Source organism: Colias croceus, chromosome 28 (assembly GCF_905220415.1).
Source record: "Colias croceus chromosome 28, ilColCroc2.1".
Taxonomy (NCBI): domain Eukaryota; kingdom Metazoa; phylum Arthropoda; class Insecta; order Lepidoptera; family Pieridae; genus Colias; species Colias croceus.
The window spans coordinates 4266436-4285884 of record NC_059564.1 but is presented as its reverse complement, the minus strand read 5'-3'; the positions used below and the strand labels follow the sequence as shown (position 1 = coordinate 4285884).

Genomic DNA, 19449 nt, shown 5'->3' with positions numbered 1-19449 from the left:
TAGAAATTGTTATATATATAAATTAATAATCCGGCAATCTATTTAAAAATATTGCCTGTGTGCGAGATTATTAGAAGTTTTGATACGACAATGGTATAAAAGTGTCGTTTTTAGTACAAAAATAACCTTAAAAAAATTATTTTCATTTTCGATTTTCACAAAAACTACGCATTTTAGTTGGAAAAGAAAAGCAGTTTGTTATGAAAAGTCACTACCCTCTACCTATTTTACAACTCTAAACAATAAAATTCGGGGACATTGTTTCAAATATTTAACCGAAAAGAAATATAAAAAAACTCTAGCGAAACTAATTATTTCTACGATAAATAAAGCGTCTAATGCTTAGCGGAGCGATAATATTCTGTAATAAGATGTCTTGCTATCATTAACTACGTTTTTATAAACTAGAAATTTTCATACTGATCTCGTATTTTTAATAATACGTATAAATTTTCGTGGTTATTAACACGTGATACTCGAAATAGGCAGTCGTAAATATAGTAACGTTATTTAATTATACGACTCTGGAGAAAATGACCCGGTACCCAAATAAAGTCATCACTATGTGACATACCAAACTACTAATGGTTTAACACTGACCTGCTTTCGTAAACTGCGTCTCCGGCGGCAAAATGATATGTTTTCATTCAAAAATTTTTATCACAAACACTACAATTGATAAGATATTCAGTTTATTTCACACAATACTCACTAAACTTTTTTTGCGAACTCTTTTTTATGACATTCGCGAGACGGCGCTGCGTTGGTTGACCGATGGAGCGCATCCGACAACGACATAGCGACAGTTGCCACAGATAAAACACACAGAGCAAGTAATATAAAACAGAATAGAAATAGATTCGTGTCTGAAAATGTCAAGTACCTATTATCAAAACCAAGATCAAAACAATGTATCAAGCACAGTAATTAAAATTAATGAGTTATAATTATTATGATTTATAGGATATTATTTATAACAATAGAACGTTGAAATAGTGTATTCGTTTTATTTCTAAAAATACGATTATGAAGGTAAACTTGGAAAATCACAAACTGTACTTAAATTTGAGTTGTTTTTTTTTATAATTTTAATTTTAAATTTATTACAAATTTTGCTATTTATTACTTTTTGAATGTTTATTTCTATATAATAAAATTCAGATGCAACATATTTTCTTTTTTTTTTGTGTCGCTTGACCACAATCTCACCATTACAAGACGTAGTTATTTATATGGCTATAAATGTGTCCTAAAACGCAACGCATTTTCCTTTGAAGGAACTCTTCTCTTGAATATAACATTCTCAAAGTTAAGAAAGAATTCAATAGTTAATTTAATGCAAATTTGTAAAAAGATAACACAGAGAATCAACTTTTTATAATTTTTAAAGTTTTCATTACTAAGTTTACCGATTCGATTGGATTATCACATTTACATATTCATTAAATTTTATATCATTAAATATATTATTAAATTATAAGTTTTATTCTGTGGTTTTACTAAATAAATAAATATGAACGTTAGAAATGCAAATAGTCACATCTTCTTGCCATAAAAACCAAAAAAAAAAAAAAATTAATTGAAGTGACATTGACATATAACAGTAAACATCGATGTCATGCATTGATGCTAAGCATTGATGTCATACGTAGTAACTAATACTTAATCTGTGGATGTCATGCAAGCAATCATGCAAGTCGCCCACTGTCGTCTGTCAGTGTCATTGTCGATTTTCGCCTAATAGCGATTAGCGATACATTTCTAACTTTCACAAATATTTTAACATTTCTTTATAGTTCCTGTATAATTTTAATTATATCCGTAGTTTTTATACTAATGTTGTGTGACTGTAGCTAGCTCAGTTCTCAAAATGATAAAAGCAATTTTAGTGTTCAATAATCATGGGAAGCCGAGATTATCAAAATTTTATCAATACTTTGTAAGTATTTACTAATTTAAATTACAATCTACGTTTTTATTTACATTATTCAAATAAATATAGACATAACAAAGTGTTTGTATATTGTGTTTATCTCTATATAACAGAGTTTGCGCAGAAACTTTAGTTCCGAAAAGCGTTACTAGGTTTCAAGTATTGATTTTCCGAGGGTGTAGACAGGACAAAAAAGAGCAAAAAGAGAGTTCGCGCATGAGCATTAGTCCCGAAAAGCGAAGCTAGGAGTCGGTTTCAGGTATTGATTTTCTTTTTGGCTGTGGAGGACAATGAATAGCACGTCTCTTTGCCCTCAGGAAGCTTTAGAGTCTAGACCTAGTTCAAATAATTTCAAAAAGATGCTTTTTTATAGCAAGTTAATAGTTAAATTCAATATGTATTGTGCTATTGCTGTAATAATGTGAGTATTTTAAATTAATAATTGAAAATATGGGACGGGGTATTATTTTAAACCTTCATAAATGTTTTAATTGCATTAGATATCATTTGTTTTACTTTTTGATATAAGTTTCATCATATTAATATCACAAAAGCCAATTTTTCTTTGTTCTAAGAGCCTTTGTTTATTTTATGGCATAGCAAGTTAAGGGACAGATGGACCTGATGTTTACTGGCACCCAAAAATGCTTGTAATATTGGTACAGTTATTGACGCTTAAAAAATATAAAAAAAAAACTCGATATATAGGGCGTGGCATTATGAATAGTAATGGTATAGACTATAGAGGATGTTGTAGTGTTCAGAATTGTGAATTTTATGTTTAATAAAAGCAGGGAATATATCTCGAAAACAGCGAGTGGGTTGCGAGATATATTATATATTTTCGAAAATTAAAAAAATGTCATCCTTTGTCACTCTTTCTTGTGGTATGTCTGCAAAGCAATTATTTCTATATATTACTAGCGGTCCGCCCCGGCTTCGCCCCGTGGTACATATTCACGTTTTCTCATAAGAACCATCCTCAAACTTCAAGGAATATAATAAAAAAAGAATTATTGAAATTGGTTCAGCCTTTCTCGAGTTATGCGCTTACCAACACATTTTGGGATTCATTTTTATATTATAGATTTATTTTTGGCAAAGCGTTTTCCTGGATAAATGAACTATCCAATAAAAAACATAATTTGTAGGTGCGCATGCTTTTTTTTTAAACAAAGATGTAACACAAATTTCATATTATGATGTTTGCAAACATGCAAACATTTGATTCGTCAGATTTGTCCACTGTCATTAGGAATTTATAAAATTTTGCAAAAAAAATGGGCGGGATCAATGCAAACTGCTACTAAATAGTATTCCTTTGTTAACAGAATGAAGATATGCAACAGCAGATCATTAAAGAGACTTTCCAGTTAGTTTCGAAGCGAGACGACAATGTGTGCAACTTCTTAGAGGGAGGCAGGTCAGTATTTATTATTTACTTTTCCCGTCTTCATTGACAATAAAGCTGAGGGACGCTGATATTCAGTGGGAGCTGTAGTGCCCTCTCCGCTGCAAGCAGGCCTTATTTGTGAATTGTGCTGAATGCTCGACTCCCAAAACAAATTTTCAAAATCAGTTCATCCAGCCAAAGTTGGTTAAAATAGACAACAGAAATATATTTTTATTTGAATTAAAAAAATATAACCACAGTGGAATCCGTTTAAAATGACATTAAGGGGAATGTCAAACTCGTCATAATAAACGGACATCATACAAAGCATTTTGTAGAAAATAAACAATCTCCTGTTTTTGTTAGTATTTAATACAGAGAAACAAAATATAGATGCCTACACATTGAGACTCAAAACAAACAGAAAGAAAGTGTTGTCGGATATCACAATTTTCCCATTAAAATTCATTTCGGATAGTATAACCGGACAATTTATTAAAAATTGGTTACAATAAACAATATGTCACTATAAACGAAGTCATTTTATCCGACTTATCAAGAATTTTATATGAAAACCAAACTTTGCTGTGTAATACGTCATAATAAGCGGTTGGTCAATATAACCGGAGTCATAATAAAAGGATTCTACTGTATATACAGAAAAAAATGAAATTTTTATAGACAACAGGAAATATTTGTTTTGTTCCAGTCTCATCGGTGGATCTGATTATAAACTTATCTATAGGCACTATGCAACACTATACTTCGTGTTTTGCGTCGACTCGTCCGAGAGTGAGCTTGGCATTTTGGATCTTATTCAGGTAGGTTTATGGTTTAAATTTCAATAAAGATTATACTTTAAGTTGGTTGTTATTTTCTTTACTAGCTGTCTGCCTGCGGCTTCGTCTGCTTTGTCTAAAATGTCATCTATACTAATATTATAAAGCTGTAGAGTTTGTTTGTTTGAACGCGCTAATCTCAGGAACTACTTGTCCGATTTGAAAAATTCTTTCGGTGTTAGATAGCCCATTTATCGAGGAATTGTAACATAAATAAATGTGTGCTAAATTTCATTTTAATTGGTTCAGTAGTTTTTGCTTGAAAGAGTAACAAAGATACATACATACACATACATCCATCCTCACAAACTTTCGCATTTATAATATTAGAAGGAAGGACATAAATTATATTTTGCTGTGTACAATAATTCAATGACCGCCTCCTTGGTACAGTGGTTGACGCGTGAGCGTAATACCGAGGGGTCCTGGGTTCGATTCCCGGTGGAGACGAAGAAAAAAAATGTCTCGGTCTGGTAGGACACAGAAGGCTGATCACCTACTTGTCCCTAAAGAAAATCGATCAGTGAAACAGATGTATAATGCATCTGCCCCTTACCCCACTAGGGGACATGGGACTTCACTTTGTACAATAATTCATTGATCTAACAGGTGTTCGTTGAAACGCTAGACAAGTGTTTCGAGAATGTATGCGAGCTGGACCTCATCTTCCACGCGGATGCTGCTCATCAGGTTCTGGACGAGCTCGTGATGGGGGGTATGGTGCTGCAGACGAACATGGCCGATATATTGTGTAGACTGCAGGAGCAGAATAAGATGCAGAAGGCTGAGGTAATTTTGCGGGTAGTTTTCAAATTTCAAATTTATTCATTATTAAATATACATATACATACAATTACAATTTATTACAATATACAATTAATATTCATGTAAAAGTATATAAAAAGGCTACTAAAACAATTTATACAAGCCAATGTTTCCCTAGCTAGGTTACTTGGCAACCTGTGTTTAGGAGAAACAGCTTGCCTCTAAAATAAATTCACAAAAGTTTGGTAACATGTCACTTAAATCTATACTAATACTAGCGGTCCGCCCCGGCTTCGCCCGTGGTACATATTCACGTTTTCTCTACATAAGAACCATCCCCGTACTTCAAGGAATATAATAAAAAAAGAATTAGAGAAATCGGTTCAGCTGTTCTAAAGTTATGCGCTTACCAACACATTTTGGGATTCATTTTTGTATTATAGATTATAAAGCTGAACAGTTTGTTTGAACACGCTAATCTCGGGAACTACTGGTCTGATTTGAAAATTTTTTTCGGTGTTAGATAGCCCATTTATCGAGGAAGGCTAGGCTATATATCACCAACAGCGGAGCAATGCGGGTGAAACCGCGGAGTACAGCTAGTATATAATTGTTGCTAGTGTAATCAAATCAAAAAATGAACAATTAAAATCATTCATTTGCAATCAAACATGGTTACAACACAACAGACAACTTACATAATATAATAACTACTAGCTGGTGCGTTGTGCGCGGGCTGCAAGCAGCCCGCGAGCCCCTTTTGCCCCTGGGTTGAAGCAATAGGGCAGTCATTAGAAAATGTGTTAGAATTCCCAGTCCATTTGTAATTTTCTGCTAACAGCGATTCCACAGTCAATCGGAAGTGCTTATAAATTCCCCATTAAAATATTTTCTATTCCGGGGGGCTATCCACCATCGTGGGTGCGTGGTGCGCGGGCTGCAAGCAGCCCGCGAGCCTCTTTTGCCCCTGAATTGAAGCAAAAGGGCAGTCATTTGAAAATAAATTCGAATTTTCTGTCCATTTGTTACATCTGCTAACAGCGATTCTACAGTCAGTCGGTAATGCTTATAAATTCCCCATTCAAGTATTTTCCACTCCGGGAGGCTGTCCACCTTCGAGGGAGCGTAGTGCGCGGGCTGCAAGCAGCCCGCGAAGCATCCCAGGGCAGAAATCTTCAGTCATTTGAAAATACATTCGAATTACCTATCCATTTGTTACATCTCCTAACAGCGATTCTACAGTCAGTCGTTAATGCTTATAAATTCCCCATTCAAGTATTTTCCACTCCGGGAGGCTGTCCACCTTCGAGGGAGCGTAGTGCGCGGGCTGCAAGCAGCCCGCGAAGCATCCCAGGGCAGAAATCTTCAGTCATTTGAAAATACATTCGAATTTCCTATCCATTTGTTACATCTCCTAACAGCGATTCTACAGTCAGTCGGTAATGCTTATAAATTCCCCATTCAAGTATTTTCCACTCCGGGAGGCTGTCCACCTTCGAGGGAGCGTAGTGCGCGGGCTGCAAGCAGCCCGCGAAGCATCCCAGGGCAGAAATCTTCAGTCATTTGAAAATACATTCGAATTTCCTATCCATTTGTTACATCTCCTAACAGCGATTCTAGAGTCAGTCGGTAATGCTTATAAATTCCCCATTCAAATATTTTCTATTCCGGGGGGCTGTCCACCTTCGAGGTTGCGTGGTGCGCGAGCTGCAAGCAGCTCGCGGCTCATCCCAGGGCAGAAATCTTCAGTCATTTGAAAATGCATTCGAATTTCCTTTCCATTTGTAACATCTGCAAACAGCGATTCTACAGTCAGTCGAAACTGCTTATAAATTACTTATTCAAATATTGGTAAAATTTTTGAAACGTCTTATCGATAGCGGGCAGTGACTTTTCATAATAAACTGTTCAAGAGTTAACCTAACACGCTCGTCGCTTCGCTCCTCGCTACCTATTTGAATATTTAGGCCGGCCGCTGCCGCGACTCGCTCGCTTCGCTCGCTTGGCTCGTGCGATAGGTAGTTCAAAAGTTAACCTAACACGCTCGTCGCTTCGCTCCTCGCTACCTATTTGAATATTTAGGCCGGCCGCTGCCGTGACTCGCTCGCTTCGCTCGCATGGCTCGTGTGGTAGTTCAAAAGTTAACCTTACACGCTCGTCGCTTCGCTCCTCGCTACCTAAACTGCTTATAAATTACTTATTCAAATATTGGTAAATTTTTTAAACGTCTTATCGATAGCGGGCAGTGACTTTTCATAATAAACTGTTCAAGGGTTAACCTAACACGCTCGTCGCTTCGCTCCTCGCTACCTATTTGAATATTTAGGCCGGCCGCTGCCGCAACTCGCTCGCTTCGCTCGCTTGGCTCGTGCGGTAGGTAGTTCATAAGTTAACCTAACACGCTCGTCGCTTCGCTCCTCGCTACCCATTTGAATATTTAGGCCGGCCGTTGACGCGACTCGCTCGCTTCGCTCGCTTGGCTCGTGCGGTAAGTAGTTCAAAAGTTAACCTAACACGCTCGTCGCTTCGCTCCTCGCTACCTATTTGAATATTTACGCTGGCCGCTGCCGTGACTCGCTCGCTTCGCTCGCTTGGCTCGTGCGGTAGTTCAAAAGTTAATAAATATTTTCTACTCCGGGAAGCTGTCAACCCTCGAAGTTGTGCGGTGCGCGGGCAGCAAGCAGCCCGCGGCGCCGTCCTTTGCCGTTGCTATTCAATCACCATTCCTACTATGGAAATTTCCATACAAAATTTTCTAAAAAAAAAATTTCGCTTTTTAACAAAAAAAATTATATGCCTGGAAGCGGACCAGGTTTTGAAGTATTTTTTACTTTGGCGACCCCGACCTACCTGCCACCGGTTCAGAGAGCCGTTGAATTACGTGATGTATGGAAAATGGAAACCGGGGGTCGGAGAGAAATTCTGAGTATGCAGTTTTGTAAATCTGTCCGATCAGAGCACAAAAGTCAATTTTCAGATCGATCGTAAAGTAACTGGCGCCACCATCTTGCCTCGAAAAATCGGCCCTTTTTGAAAAAAAAAATTACGTCCAATTTGAAATTTCTCGATTGCCCTGGTAGCACCCCATCTTCCTGATCATTTTTTAGTTCTACACCCCCCACCTATCTGGCGCCGTTTCGGAGAGCCGTTGAATTTCGCGTTGTATGAAACTCGGAAACCAGAGATGGAAACTCAATTATGAGTATGCCAACTCAATGTGAGGCTTGATTAAAGCCCCTGTGCCAAGTTTCAGCGCGATCGGCCCAGCGATGGCCGTTTTAGAATTTGTATGGCGGCGGCCATTTTTTCCGCCATTTTGAATTTTTTTCACTATCTGTGGTAATTGCTCGAGGTCTACTCCAAGTTTAGTTCGAGCACCCCAGATGTATCTGCTACCGTTTGCGCGGGCCGTTGACCGTCTTCGAGAGATGAGGGAAAGTTTAAGATTTCGGATTTTTCTGGATATCCTGGAAGCTGGGCGAGTATGAATGCGTCATTGGTGTATTTCTCCATTGCACCACCTCGTCTAAATTTACGTTTTTATGTTTGCGCCAAAAATGGAAAAATTCCAAAATCGAGCGTCCCACTACGGCTCCCTGGTAGCGTCCCAGGGTGGTGATCATTTTTAGTTCAGGGACCCCCCACCCAACTCGCACCGTTTCCGCGGGCCGTTGGATTTTGCGTTGTATGAAAGTTGGAAACCGGGGCCCGGAGCCACTCGTACGGGGCACCGATCGATTCGCCGGCTCGCACAGAGCACGTGTGCCAAATTTGAGACGTAAGGATTCATAAACGGCGATTTTGGCAAAGTACGGCGGCCATCTTGTTTTCGCGAAAATACCCATTTTTCCACCACCCCTGGTAATCGCCACCAGTTCCGAGCATTTTTTGTTCAGACAACCCCCCTCCAGGTATCACCGTTTTTGCGCACCTCCAGGTGTCCACTTGGTTTTCGAAGATGATCGAGATCGCTATATTTTTCCTCTGGTCTCTCGGCACACCTCTACACGATCACGTCATAATCCCCCCCACTTTCCACTTAGTTTCCGAGAAAACCGATGTCAGTCAGTCAGTGAATCAGTGGTAGTGTAGCTTTATATATTATAAAATAATAATAATAATATGTGATACATTTATTGTGACATTTTGAACAATGTCTCCTATGCTAGGAAAAAAACCTTGTGTAACAAAGGACGGATGAATGTATCATAAATGAGACATTCATCCGTCCTTTGTTACAATTAACCTAAGGATTTATTACTAAGATTTTATTATATGTATAGACTATGCAAGTCTTTCCAAAATTTATAACGGTATCAAAAACATGATACATATTCATAGATTAAATAATATATGTATATAAGAAAGAAAATATTGTAAATAAATATAGTGTAATGTGTACTTTCTAATATTGAATTTAGTTGTATACTCTACCATAGTTTTTTTTCATACGTCAATATAAAGAAGAATCAATAGCGAATCGTCTGGGCCATCGTTTCGGCGTGTGCGTACAGTGTCACACGACAAAACGATGGTCCGGACGCGACGCTGAAACCATCGAAGTAGAGAAGAGAAGAGAATAAAAGAAGAGAGAAGAGAAAAGAAGGTTTTCTAAAGCATATAACTTGCGGTTCACAGTAGGCTCTAGTTTACTTTTTAATACCTGAATGTTTGTGGAGATCTACCGGTGACATATGCGCTACCTGAGCCAAAACTTTTATCTGATGATTTTTCCTTAAAATTCATGTTTTCTTCTCTAGCTTCGCGCAGCCGTCATATAACGCTTCGCTAATGTGAGCATTTTGTCTATGAAAACATAATCTTAAACGATAGCTCACGTGCTGGTGGCAAAGTTAGGGGGGTTGCTGGTTAGGGGTGTACACAAAGAGTTGAATTCATCTATTTGAAAAAATTGGTTGTCTATAAAGTCGGTTTACTGACGATAGTTGAACGTGACAACGTGCGATTGTGCTTCTTTGTCGCACGTTCCGCGCTCTCGCTCGCACTTCAAGACTTACATGGAACGCCTCAGAGCGAGGTAACGCCGCATGAGTCATGTTTTTTTGTGCGTGCAGCCGGCTCTATCGAATTATAAGACGTTGTCACGTCAAAAAAAATGCATCTAATAAGTATTTTTTACGTACTCAGCGTATGCAAAACTATAACCTCCATTGAGCTTAGAATACCGACAGTAGGCACCCTGTATTATACGTCAAAGGCTTTAATTAATAAATATTTTCAGGCTGGTTTATCAGCTGCGCCGGCCAGGGCAGTGTCGGCTGTGAAAAGTATGAATTTGCCTCAACAGTTGCGAGACATGAAGTTACCCGACCTCCCGCAGGCTATAAAGGTGAGAAGGTGTTTTTAACTTATTATTATTTGCGAATAAACGGTTTTAAAAGGGTTTTTTTTATTTTCGATTTAAAATTAGATTTGGCGCTATGCTTAACAATTTAGGGCTTATAGTTACTAATGTTTGTACCCCTAACAGTTCATTTAAATATATAATCAAATCACTGGATCATTTCAGCTTTAATAAGAATAATATTGTAATTATATTATATGGGGACAGTTTAAATATAAATAATAAGGATATTGATGTAGGATTTAAAAAAATGTTAGATATTAGTAGTAGGACTAAATGTAAATTTATGTTGTGTACATTGCCATACCTACCTGGTTTAACACAAGAACAAAATAGATTAATTCATAATATGAATTTAAAATTGTATAACCTAACAAATCATCATCGTGATGCATTTATTTACTTTGACATTAACTTATGTATTAAATCTTTTACTTTGACAAAGAATACAGTGTATCTGCCAACTAGATATAAGCGAGAACTTGCTATGTTAATAGCATATAATATTAACCAGTCTGGTACATGTTCGGTATCAGACCATCAATCTACTACAATTTTATGTAGTAGTTATTATAATATACATCAACCTAGGTTAAGTGTTGACAGTCAATCTAGCCCTAAGCTAGATTTAAACTAGTATATAAGACAACAGCTAAGCAGTCTTTTACCATAGTGCATCAAAATATTCAAGGCTTGGCTAGCAAATTGTTAGAAATAGAATTGTTTCTGAATGATAACAATATTAAAATATTTTGTGTAACAGAACATTGGCTTAAACAATGTCAGTCGTTAGTAAATATTGAAAATTACAAATTAAAGAGTATATACTTTAGGACGCAGGCTATTCACGGAGGTTCTGTTATTTTTGTACATGATAGTGTAAAATGTAAAGAACGAACTGACATTGTTAGTCTTTCTGTAGAACGGACCATTGAACTGTCCTGTGTGGAGCTGGAGCGTTATATTATTGTTTGCGTTTATAGACCCCCTTCCAGTGACTATAATATGTTTGAGAAAGTCATGGAAGAAATATTAAAGCGTCTAAGCAGGAGTAAAAAAAAAGTTATAGTATGTGGTGATTTTAATATTGATTTACTTTTACAAACACAAACGGCTACACGAATTGTTAATTTATTTCAGTCATTTAATCTATATAAACTTTTTAACGAACCCACACGAATTACACCTACTTCTGCAACCTGTATTGATAATATATACTGTGACTGCATCTGTTTAGAGAAAAATATTCTCAATACATTGACTTCGGATCACTGTGGCCAGAAAGTAGTTTTTGAATGGGATTGCATACCTACATTTAAAAGGATTAATGTTAGGCCTATAACTAAAAAAGGCATTAATAAATTTAAGAATAATATTAATAAAAACCTGCCCGTACTAAATGATCAATCCTTACCTAATAGTCCTTGTGAAATGTTTAAAAATCTTTTTAATTTAGTACATAATGAATTTGAAAAAATATTTAAAGTTAATAAATCTTTAAATATTACCAAGGATTTACCATTTAGTAAATGGGCGACAGCTAGTATACATAGGTGCAGGAACATTCTTTATGAATTATATGGTATGAAGCAATATAATAAAGACCCATCTTTTCTTAGTTATGTTAGAAATTACTCAAAAATTTTTAAAAAAGTTTGTTTTACTGCAAAGCGTTTGTATATCCAAGAAAAAATACGCGACTCTGATAATAAAGTTAAAACAGTTTGGTCTATTATTAATGGTGAAATGGGTAAAAGCAAATCAAGTAATACCATAAAACTTGTAAATAATGACAGGGTTATTGACAAAAGTGCTGATGTTGCGCTTGCTTTTGAAGAATTCTTCAGTAGTGTCCCTGCTACTATTACTAAAAGTTTAAATTCGTCTTCAGCACTTGCAGAAACCTTTTTGAGAGACCATGTTGCGGGGTGCAGTACATTATTTGAATTACGACACGTAACTGCTAGTGATATTGTTACTGCCTTTAAGACGCTTAATCTAAAAAATACTTGTGATCTTTGGGGAATGTCCGTAAATTTAGTTAATAATATAATAGAAAATATTGCGAAAAATTTAGCTTTCATATTTAATAAGTGTTGTGACTATGGTACATTTCCTAATTTACTAAAGCTTAGTAAAGTTATACCTCTATTTAAGAAGGGCGATCAAGAAGACTGTAACAATTATAGACCTATCTCTATTTTACCAACATTAAGTAAGGTATTCGAGAAGTTAATATTAAACCAATTGAGTAGTCATTTTGCATCTAATAATTTACTGCACACCAAACAGTTTGGTTTCACAAAGGGGCGCTCAACCACAGATGCTGGAGTTGCACTTCTAACACATATTTATAAAGCATGGGAAAACTCAAAAAATGCTCTGGGGATATTTTGTGACCTCTCCAAGGCATTTGACTGCGTTGAACATTGTACTTTGTTACGTAAACTTAATCACTATGGAATTACAGGAAAAGCCCAGAACCTCATAGCGTCATACCTGCATGATAGGATACAGACTGTAGTTGTTAATGGAGAACGTTCTAGCGGTGCGTCAATTAACATTGGTGTTCCACAGGGGTCCATTTTAGGTCCCTTCTTGTTCTTGGTATATATCAATGATCTTCCCTATTATTTGCAGGATAGGTGTGAAATAGTTCTGTTTGCAGATGATACCTCATTAATTTTTAATGTGGATAGGCATGACCCAAATGTTGACGAAGTGAACAGTGCTCTTTCACACATATCTGAATGGTTTACTGCCAATAATTTATTATTAAATGCCAAAAAAACCACTTGTGTTGAATTTTTACTTCCTAATGTACAAAAGTTGAACAGAGATATTACCTTGAACGGGGAGGTATTGCATCCTACTGAGTCTACTGTATTTCTAGGGTTAACATTGGACGAGAAACTACAGTGGGGAGCCCATGTCAACACCGCTGCAGGTAAGCTCAGTTCAGCTGCATATGCAGTCCGAAAAATAAGGCATCTCACCGATGAAGATACGGCTAGATTGGTTTATTTCAGCTACTTTCATAGCATTATGTCCTATGGAATTCTACTGTGGGGCAAGGCTGCAGATATAGAAACTATATTTATCTTACAGAAAAGAGCCATTCGCTCTATATATAATTTGCGTGCTCGGGACTCACTAAGAGATCATTTTAAGAATACTGGTATCCTTACTGTACCATCACAGTATATATTTAATAATATTTTGCATGTTCACAAAAACGCCGACTTACACACAAGAGTAGGAGATAGACACGATTATGGCACAAGGAACAGGAATAGAATTGAAATGCCGTTTTTCCGATTAGCTAAAGTTAAAAATTCATTTATGGGTCAAGGTATACGCTTATACAATAGAATTCCTCTCAATATTAAAGAGTTTAGTAGTTCTAAATTTAAAACTTATATAAAAGGTGTACTAGTTCAGAGAGCGTACTACAGTATTCAGGAATATATGGACGATAAAGACCCATGGAGGGTTGTCGCGTAAAAGCCACAGGACAGTTCTTTGGCATATTATGATATATTATGTATAAGTTAGATATAAGTTACATATTATGTAATATTGACATGATTTTAAAAGAGCAACTATGGAGTTTCTTGCCGATTCTTCTCCATAGATACTGCTTTCCGAATCGGTGGTAAATGTTAAAATACTTATGTAATGACGATTCGAAAGTGCTACTAAATAGTAGTCTAATTGAATAAATGAATGTTTGAGTTTGAGTTTGATTTATTTATTTTTTAAACGATTTGATCTAAAAACAATCAACTTTAATGTAATTATATTCACACTCAAATCTTGTTAAAATATAACATAGATAATATCTATTATCACTACATAGTATAAAACAAAGTCGCTTTCTCTGTCCCTATGTCCCTTTGTATACTTAAATCTTTAAAACTACGCAACGGATTTTGATACGGTTTTTTTAATAGATAGAGTGATTCAAGAGGAAGGTTTTAGTATATAACTAGCTTTCCGCCCGCGGCTTCGCCCGCGTTTTCAAAGAAAAACCCGCATAGTTCCCGTTCCCGTGGGATTTCCGGGATGAAACCTATCCTATGTGTTAATCCAAGTTACCCTCTATATGTGTGCTAAATTTCATTCAAATCCATTCAGTAGTTTTTACGTGAAAGAGTAACAAACATCCATACATCCATACTTACAAACTTTCGCCTTTATAATATATATGTTAGATTTATTAGGTTTTAGACAAAGCGGGCGAAGCCGCGGGCGGTAACTAGTCTATTATAAACAGCTATTTGTATAGAATGCAAGTGTCATTTCTTTTGCATAAAATAAAAATTGTCAGTCATGTTAAATTAATTTTATTTATTATATTCCAGGATCTAAAGTTCTGACCAACGCAGCAGGCGTACACGGGCACGCCGGTCGCCATAGCAACGAACATACTAACATCCATCTACCCGCAAAATGACAAATATCAAAACATACAGAAACAAGACAATTTTAAGTTTTTCGGCTCAGAGTCTCTAAGCACGAGGTTCTCAGAGACGTTTTCAGAGAATTATCAACAGACGGACGGTGTTAATTTTCCAAATTATGAGAGTAATAGTGCTGACGGTTATCAAGACTTAAGGGGGACGGTTGAAGGGGGGTACGGGGAAAAGAAAAAGAAGAAAAAAAGAAATAGACATTGATTTTTTTGTAGTTTTTTTGAAGTGAAACTTTTTTAGGCGCGTTAAGAGTAACATTTCAAGCGTCATGGCATTACCGTCACGTCGTGGAGGTAGGCGACGATTTTGGTTACTTTGAATCTGAAGAAGTTTCACTTCTGACACGTGTGCTCGGCACACACGCTCTTTTTTGTAGATAGAAAGGCCAGTAAAAGAAATTATTCATATAATTGGTGAATGAAATGGCTGAACTATGAAAACGACTATTTATTTATATAAATGAGTTGTTTCTAAAATAGTTGGCATGGATTATGCAATAATAAACAAAAATCACGAAGTGGTGTCGTTTTAAATGTTAAGAATTTCGTTAATACTATAAAAATATTTTTCTACCCTTGTATGTGCAATCGTCCATGTCTTAAAATTGAAAGACAATGTTTTGTTTAATTTTTTACCTTTCTTTGAGATTACGTACGTGTGTGTCTTAAATGTATTTCTTTTTTAAGTAAATTAAATAAAACAGATGCTCTCTTTTAAAAGTCGTTTAAAAATCCTGTCCCTAGTCTTGTTACTATTCAAAAATAGCATATCTAAAAATTGGCGGCAAATTGTAAGAACTTTTTAAAATTGTTCGAATTTATGAAACATTCCCTGTTTTGTTGTGAAATACGCTATGGCGGGAAAAGTGTTGCAATGTTTTAATTATGTACTCTAATAGATTTAAGAAATATATTATATATAAAATGTTTGATTTTGTTTTATTTAAACCCAAACTTCTTCCATCTGCTCATATTGACTTGAAATCTATGCTAATATTATAAAGCTGAAGAGTTTGTTTGTTTAAACGCGCTAATCTTGAACTACTGGTCCGATTTGAAAAATTCTATCGATGTTAGGTAGTAGCCCACTTATCGAGGAAGGCATAGGCTATAATATATTATCATCACGCTAAGACCAACAGGAGCTTGTATTAAATGAAGACTAATGAAAGGTATGCCTATTGAATAAAAATATTGCCTGATGAAATGTTTTTCAAAATCGGTCCAGTTAAAACACAGCATCTGCTTGTGATAAACTCGTAAGTACTGGATACATAGATTATAGTTTTGACTTTTGAATAACAGCTAGAATGATTAATGACTCTAAGGATGGATTTAGAAAGGAAAAAACAACATTTTATTCAATACACAAACTGTATCAGAAGAAACAAAAACATACACAATACATATAAAAACAACAACGTAGAAAAATAACATTCATTATCATAGGAAGATCTATTATGATCGTGGATTATGATGCATAACTTAGATTACAAAATAAAAGGCAGATGGAGCATGACAATCGTCCATAGTCTATGTCCAAAAGATAATAAAGCAGCTAAGTACGAACTTATATAGGGGGCATTTCACGCGAAGCGGACACAGATTTCAGGGTCAGGTTTCAGATTTCGGTTATATTTTAGTATGTTACACCTGTATATACCCTCGGTATGTATACGAAATATTTTTGAATTTAGAAGCTTAGTTTTCGAAGTACAGGTATTTGAAGATGTCAGTAAGCGCGAATCATGCGCGACTTCGAATGTAATTATCAGTTCAAGAAAAGGAATTTTAATATAAATTGATGACTGAATAATAATCCCCATTAAATAACCTTTTTTACCTCATATTTTGAATTTCGAATTTATTTTAAAATTCCTTAGAAAAATAAAAAATATTTTTCTTTGTAATTTTTTACAAACTTAGCATATTTTTAAATTTTTTTAAGATCATTAAATAAATGGCTTATATTATGCTTAAACTTCATGCCAAGTTCTAGAGTGGTCATCGTAGAAGTTTAGGAACTACATGTATTATAATAACCAAGCGCAGCGAAATCCCTCTACTAGCGAGTAGTCCGTTAGCGCGGCGTACTGCAAATATTTATCTGAATAGTAGGAAAATAACACTTTCTCAAGCTTTTTGACCATTGAAAATAGTGAAATACAAACAATTAAAAAAACAATTTATTTTTTATTACAAATATTTACAAGTTTGTGTGCTATAGAGTAACTTGTTCTTTTTATTAATATACCGTCAGTAGTCGGAATAAAAGCATGATATTTTTTTGTACCAGGTATGGTTATTGCGGATTCAAAGCGACTCTTTAGATGTACTCTATTTTTTTCGATTTCGTCTTTATTAGAATAATAGACTGCAGTATGTGGCAATGACACATTAGCCCATTCATATAAACGCTTGGGCGTAGTTATAGCCTTGTTGGGTGCTGCCTGTAAGCTAGCCCGTGTCGCTAAGCGCTTTATGTTACCACCAAGACCATACACGGCCCTTTCCCATGGGCAGTAGCGTGGAAATGATGTTCTGCTCTTGTGCTAAAATCTTGATAGAAATGAAAAAGATTTATGAAGTTAAATTTGTTTTTAAAATGTTGAGGTGCCCCGTCAGTTACAAAAACATATTTTTTTCTTATTATGTTGTTATTTTGAAGATGACGGTGTAATATGGTTTGAAATGTAAAATAACTGGCAGTGTCATGTCGTAAGTCATCAGAAATCATAACAATACTTCCGTGTTTTAATTCTTGTCCATCTCGATAGTAAAAAACACATGTTAGAAGAGTGGCCTGGTCGTTATTCCAATGGAAAGCCTGAGCAGCATCTTGTATAACAAAACTGTAGTTCTCTGCAAAATCACATTGAATAATCAAGTCATCTTCGAGTATATTATCCTTTAGTGATTTGAAATATTGAGCTTGCTGATCTGCGATGTAGGCATGAGGTTTTAAAATATCTAGAGCTGTACAAAGTGTATCTACAAAATCATCTGAAGGAAGAATTTGAGTGGTGATTGTAAATCGATCGGTACCAATCCATGAATAAAATTTCACGTTTGTGATTTGATTTTCATCAAACATTTCTTTTAGGTGCTCGCGAATTTTAGTAAGGCCAGGACATTTGTTACATCGCTCGTTTGATGGTGATTTGTGAGTCATCAGATGACAAATTGATGTCGGATGAGAGCACATTATTTTTTGTAAGCAATCCTTATACGAGGTTAATTTGATCGCCGAGTCGGATGTAAGTGCTGGAATATCTCCCCCGTCTAACATCAATTTCACATTTTGATGATAAACACACACGCATACTCTATGCGTTCCAGAATCTCCCGCAAAAATACACTGCTTAGGCCGTAACATAAAGAATTTGGTGAGGCCTACCTTTATTTCAGGATATTCACATTTAAAATGAAGGTATAACTCATTTATATTAGACATTAGCAGCTGCTTCTGTAGTTGCACTCTTTTACCGTTATCTAACTTGACGGACACAAAGTCTTTTTTACCGGGCATTATCCGCGAATTATCTTCCCGTAGATAAAATTTTTTCACAACGTTTTCCGTTTCAAAGGATAGCTTTCGACCTTCACGTGGATTAGGTGAAGATAAAACACCGTTTTCCTTAACCAGTTCCTTTGCCTTTCTGGCTTGCCGTCTAGATGTTAAAAATTCTTCAGCTAGTCTTTTTTCAGTCCACGATTTAGGCGCTAAAGTAAGAATCATTATTTTGACGGACACAGATGTAGATGGGTCATTATATTTTTCTTTCAACTGTTGAAGAATTTCATGCTCATATGTATCATCTGTCTGAGTAGATGCATCCCTAATCTTACTTTCTTCGGGAATAAAATATGATTGTTGTGAAAAGTCTATTGATGATTGACTACTCGGAACGATATCTTCACTGAATTTTGGCGGCAATTCACTATTAAGACGTTTTCTGCATCGTTGACAAACATATAAATTGCCCGAAAATGATAACTTCACTGCTAATATCTTCGACAATTTTCTTAAGTTTTTGAATTTATTATGAGACCGGAGACGGCAAACGAAACGGATTAAAACACCGGTTACCATAAGGAACCATGATAACGAATAATTAATTCACCAAAACGCAATAGAAACTCCGTAAGCACCTAGTTACTAAGACAATTGTCAAAATATGATTGTTTTAATGGCGCGAAAATGTAACTTGGCGCGAAAACTATAGCCACAAGGTCAAGATTTTTGTAAAAGTTCTCGATTAATTTCAGAGATGGCGATAGTGGACTTGAATTTTCAAATAATGACGAATAAGGGGCATGGTAGTATACCAGCTTGATCTAGATACTGTTTTCAATATTAAATAAATAAATAAAAATAAAAAAACGCAACAAAATAACATGAGTGAAACGGTATATTGCTGATTTTATTGATTGTTTTTAATTTGATCCCTCGTAGTCGCGTCGCGTCGCGTCAACTAATTCGCTAGTAGAGGGATTTCGCTGCGCTTGGTTATTATAATACATGTAGCTCCTAAACTTCTACGATGACCACTCTAGAACTTGGCATGAAGTTTAAGCATAATATAAGCCATTTATTTAATGATCTTAAAAAAATTTAAAAATATGCTAAGTTTGTAAAAAATTACAAAGAAAAATTTTTTTTATTTTTCTAAGGAATTT

General features: G+C 35.7%; 2 protein-coding genes across 4 annotated transcripts in view; one reads left to right on the top strand and one right to left on the bottom strand.

Moving 5' to 3' along the window:
- The window catches only part of LOC123704101 (zinc transporter foi), a 47844-nt gene extending 47046 nt beyond the window's left edge, over positions 1 to 798 (bottom strand). For 2 of the 3 annotated variants that reach the window (XM_045652369.1, XM_045652374.1), the window contains exon 1: positions 601 to 798. The gene's annotated coding sequence lies outside the window, so the exon portion shown is untranslated. The remainder of the gene's footprint in view (positions 1 to 600) is intronic. The other variant, XM_045652371.1, reaches the window with a different exon arrangement.
- A 937-nt stretch (positions 799 to 1735) lies between these two features.
- LOC123704073 (AP-3 complex subunit sigma-2) lies at positions 1736 to 15698 on the top strand. The gene is made up of 6 exons (XM_045652335.1): positions 1736 to 1939; positions 3265 to 3356; positions 4036 to 4147; positions 4775 to 4954; positions 10173 to 10280; positions 14660 to 15698. The coding sequence occupies exons 1-6, from the start codon at positions 1871 to 1873 to the stop codon at positions 14672 to 14674; spliced, it is 576 nt and encodes a 191-aa protein (XP_045508291.1). The 5' UTR covers positions 1736 to 1870; the 3' UTR covers positions 14675 to 15698.
- Positions 15699 to 19449: the final 3751 nt, after the last annotated feature.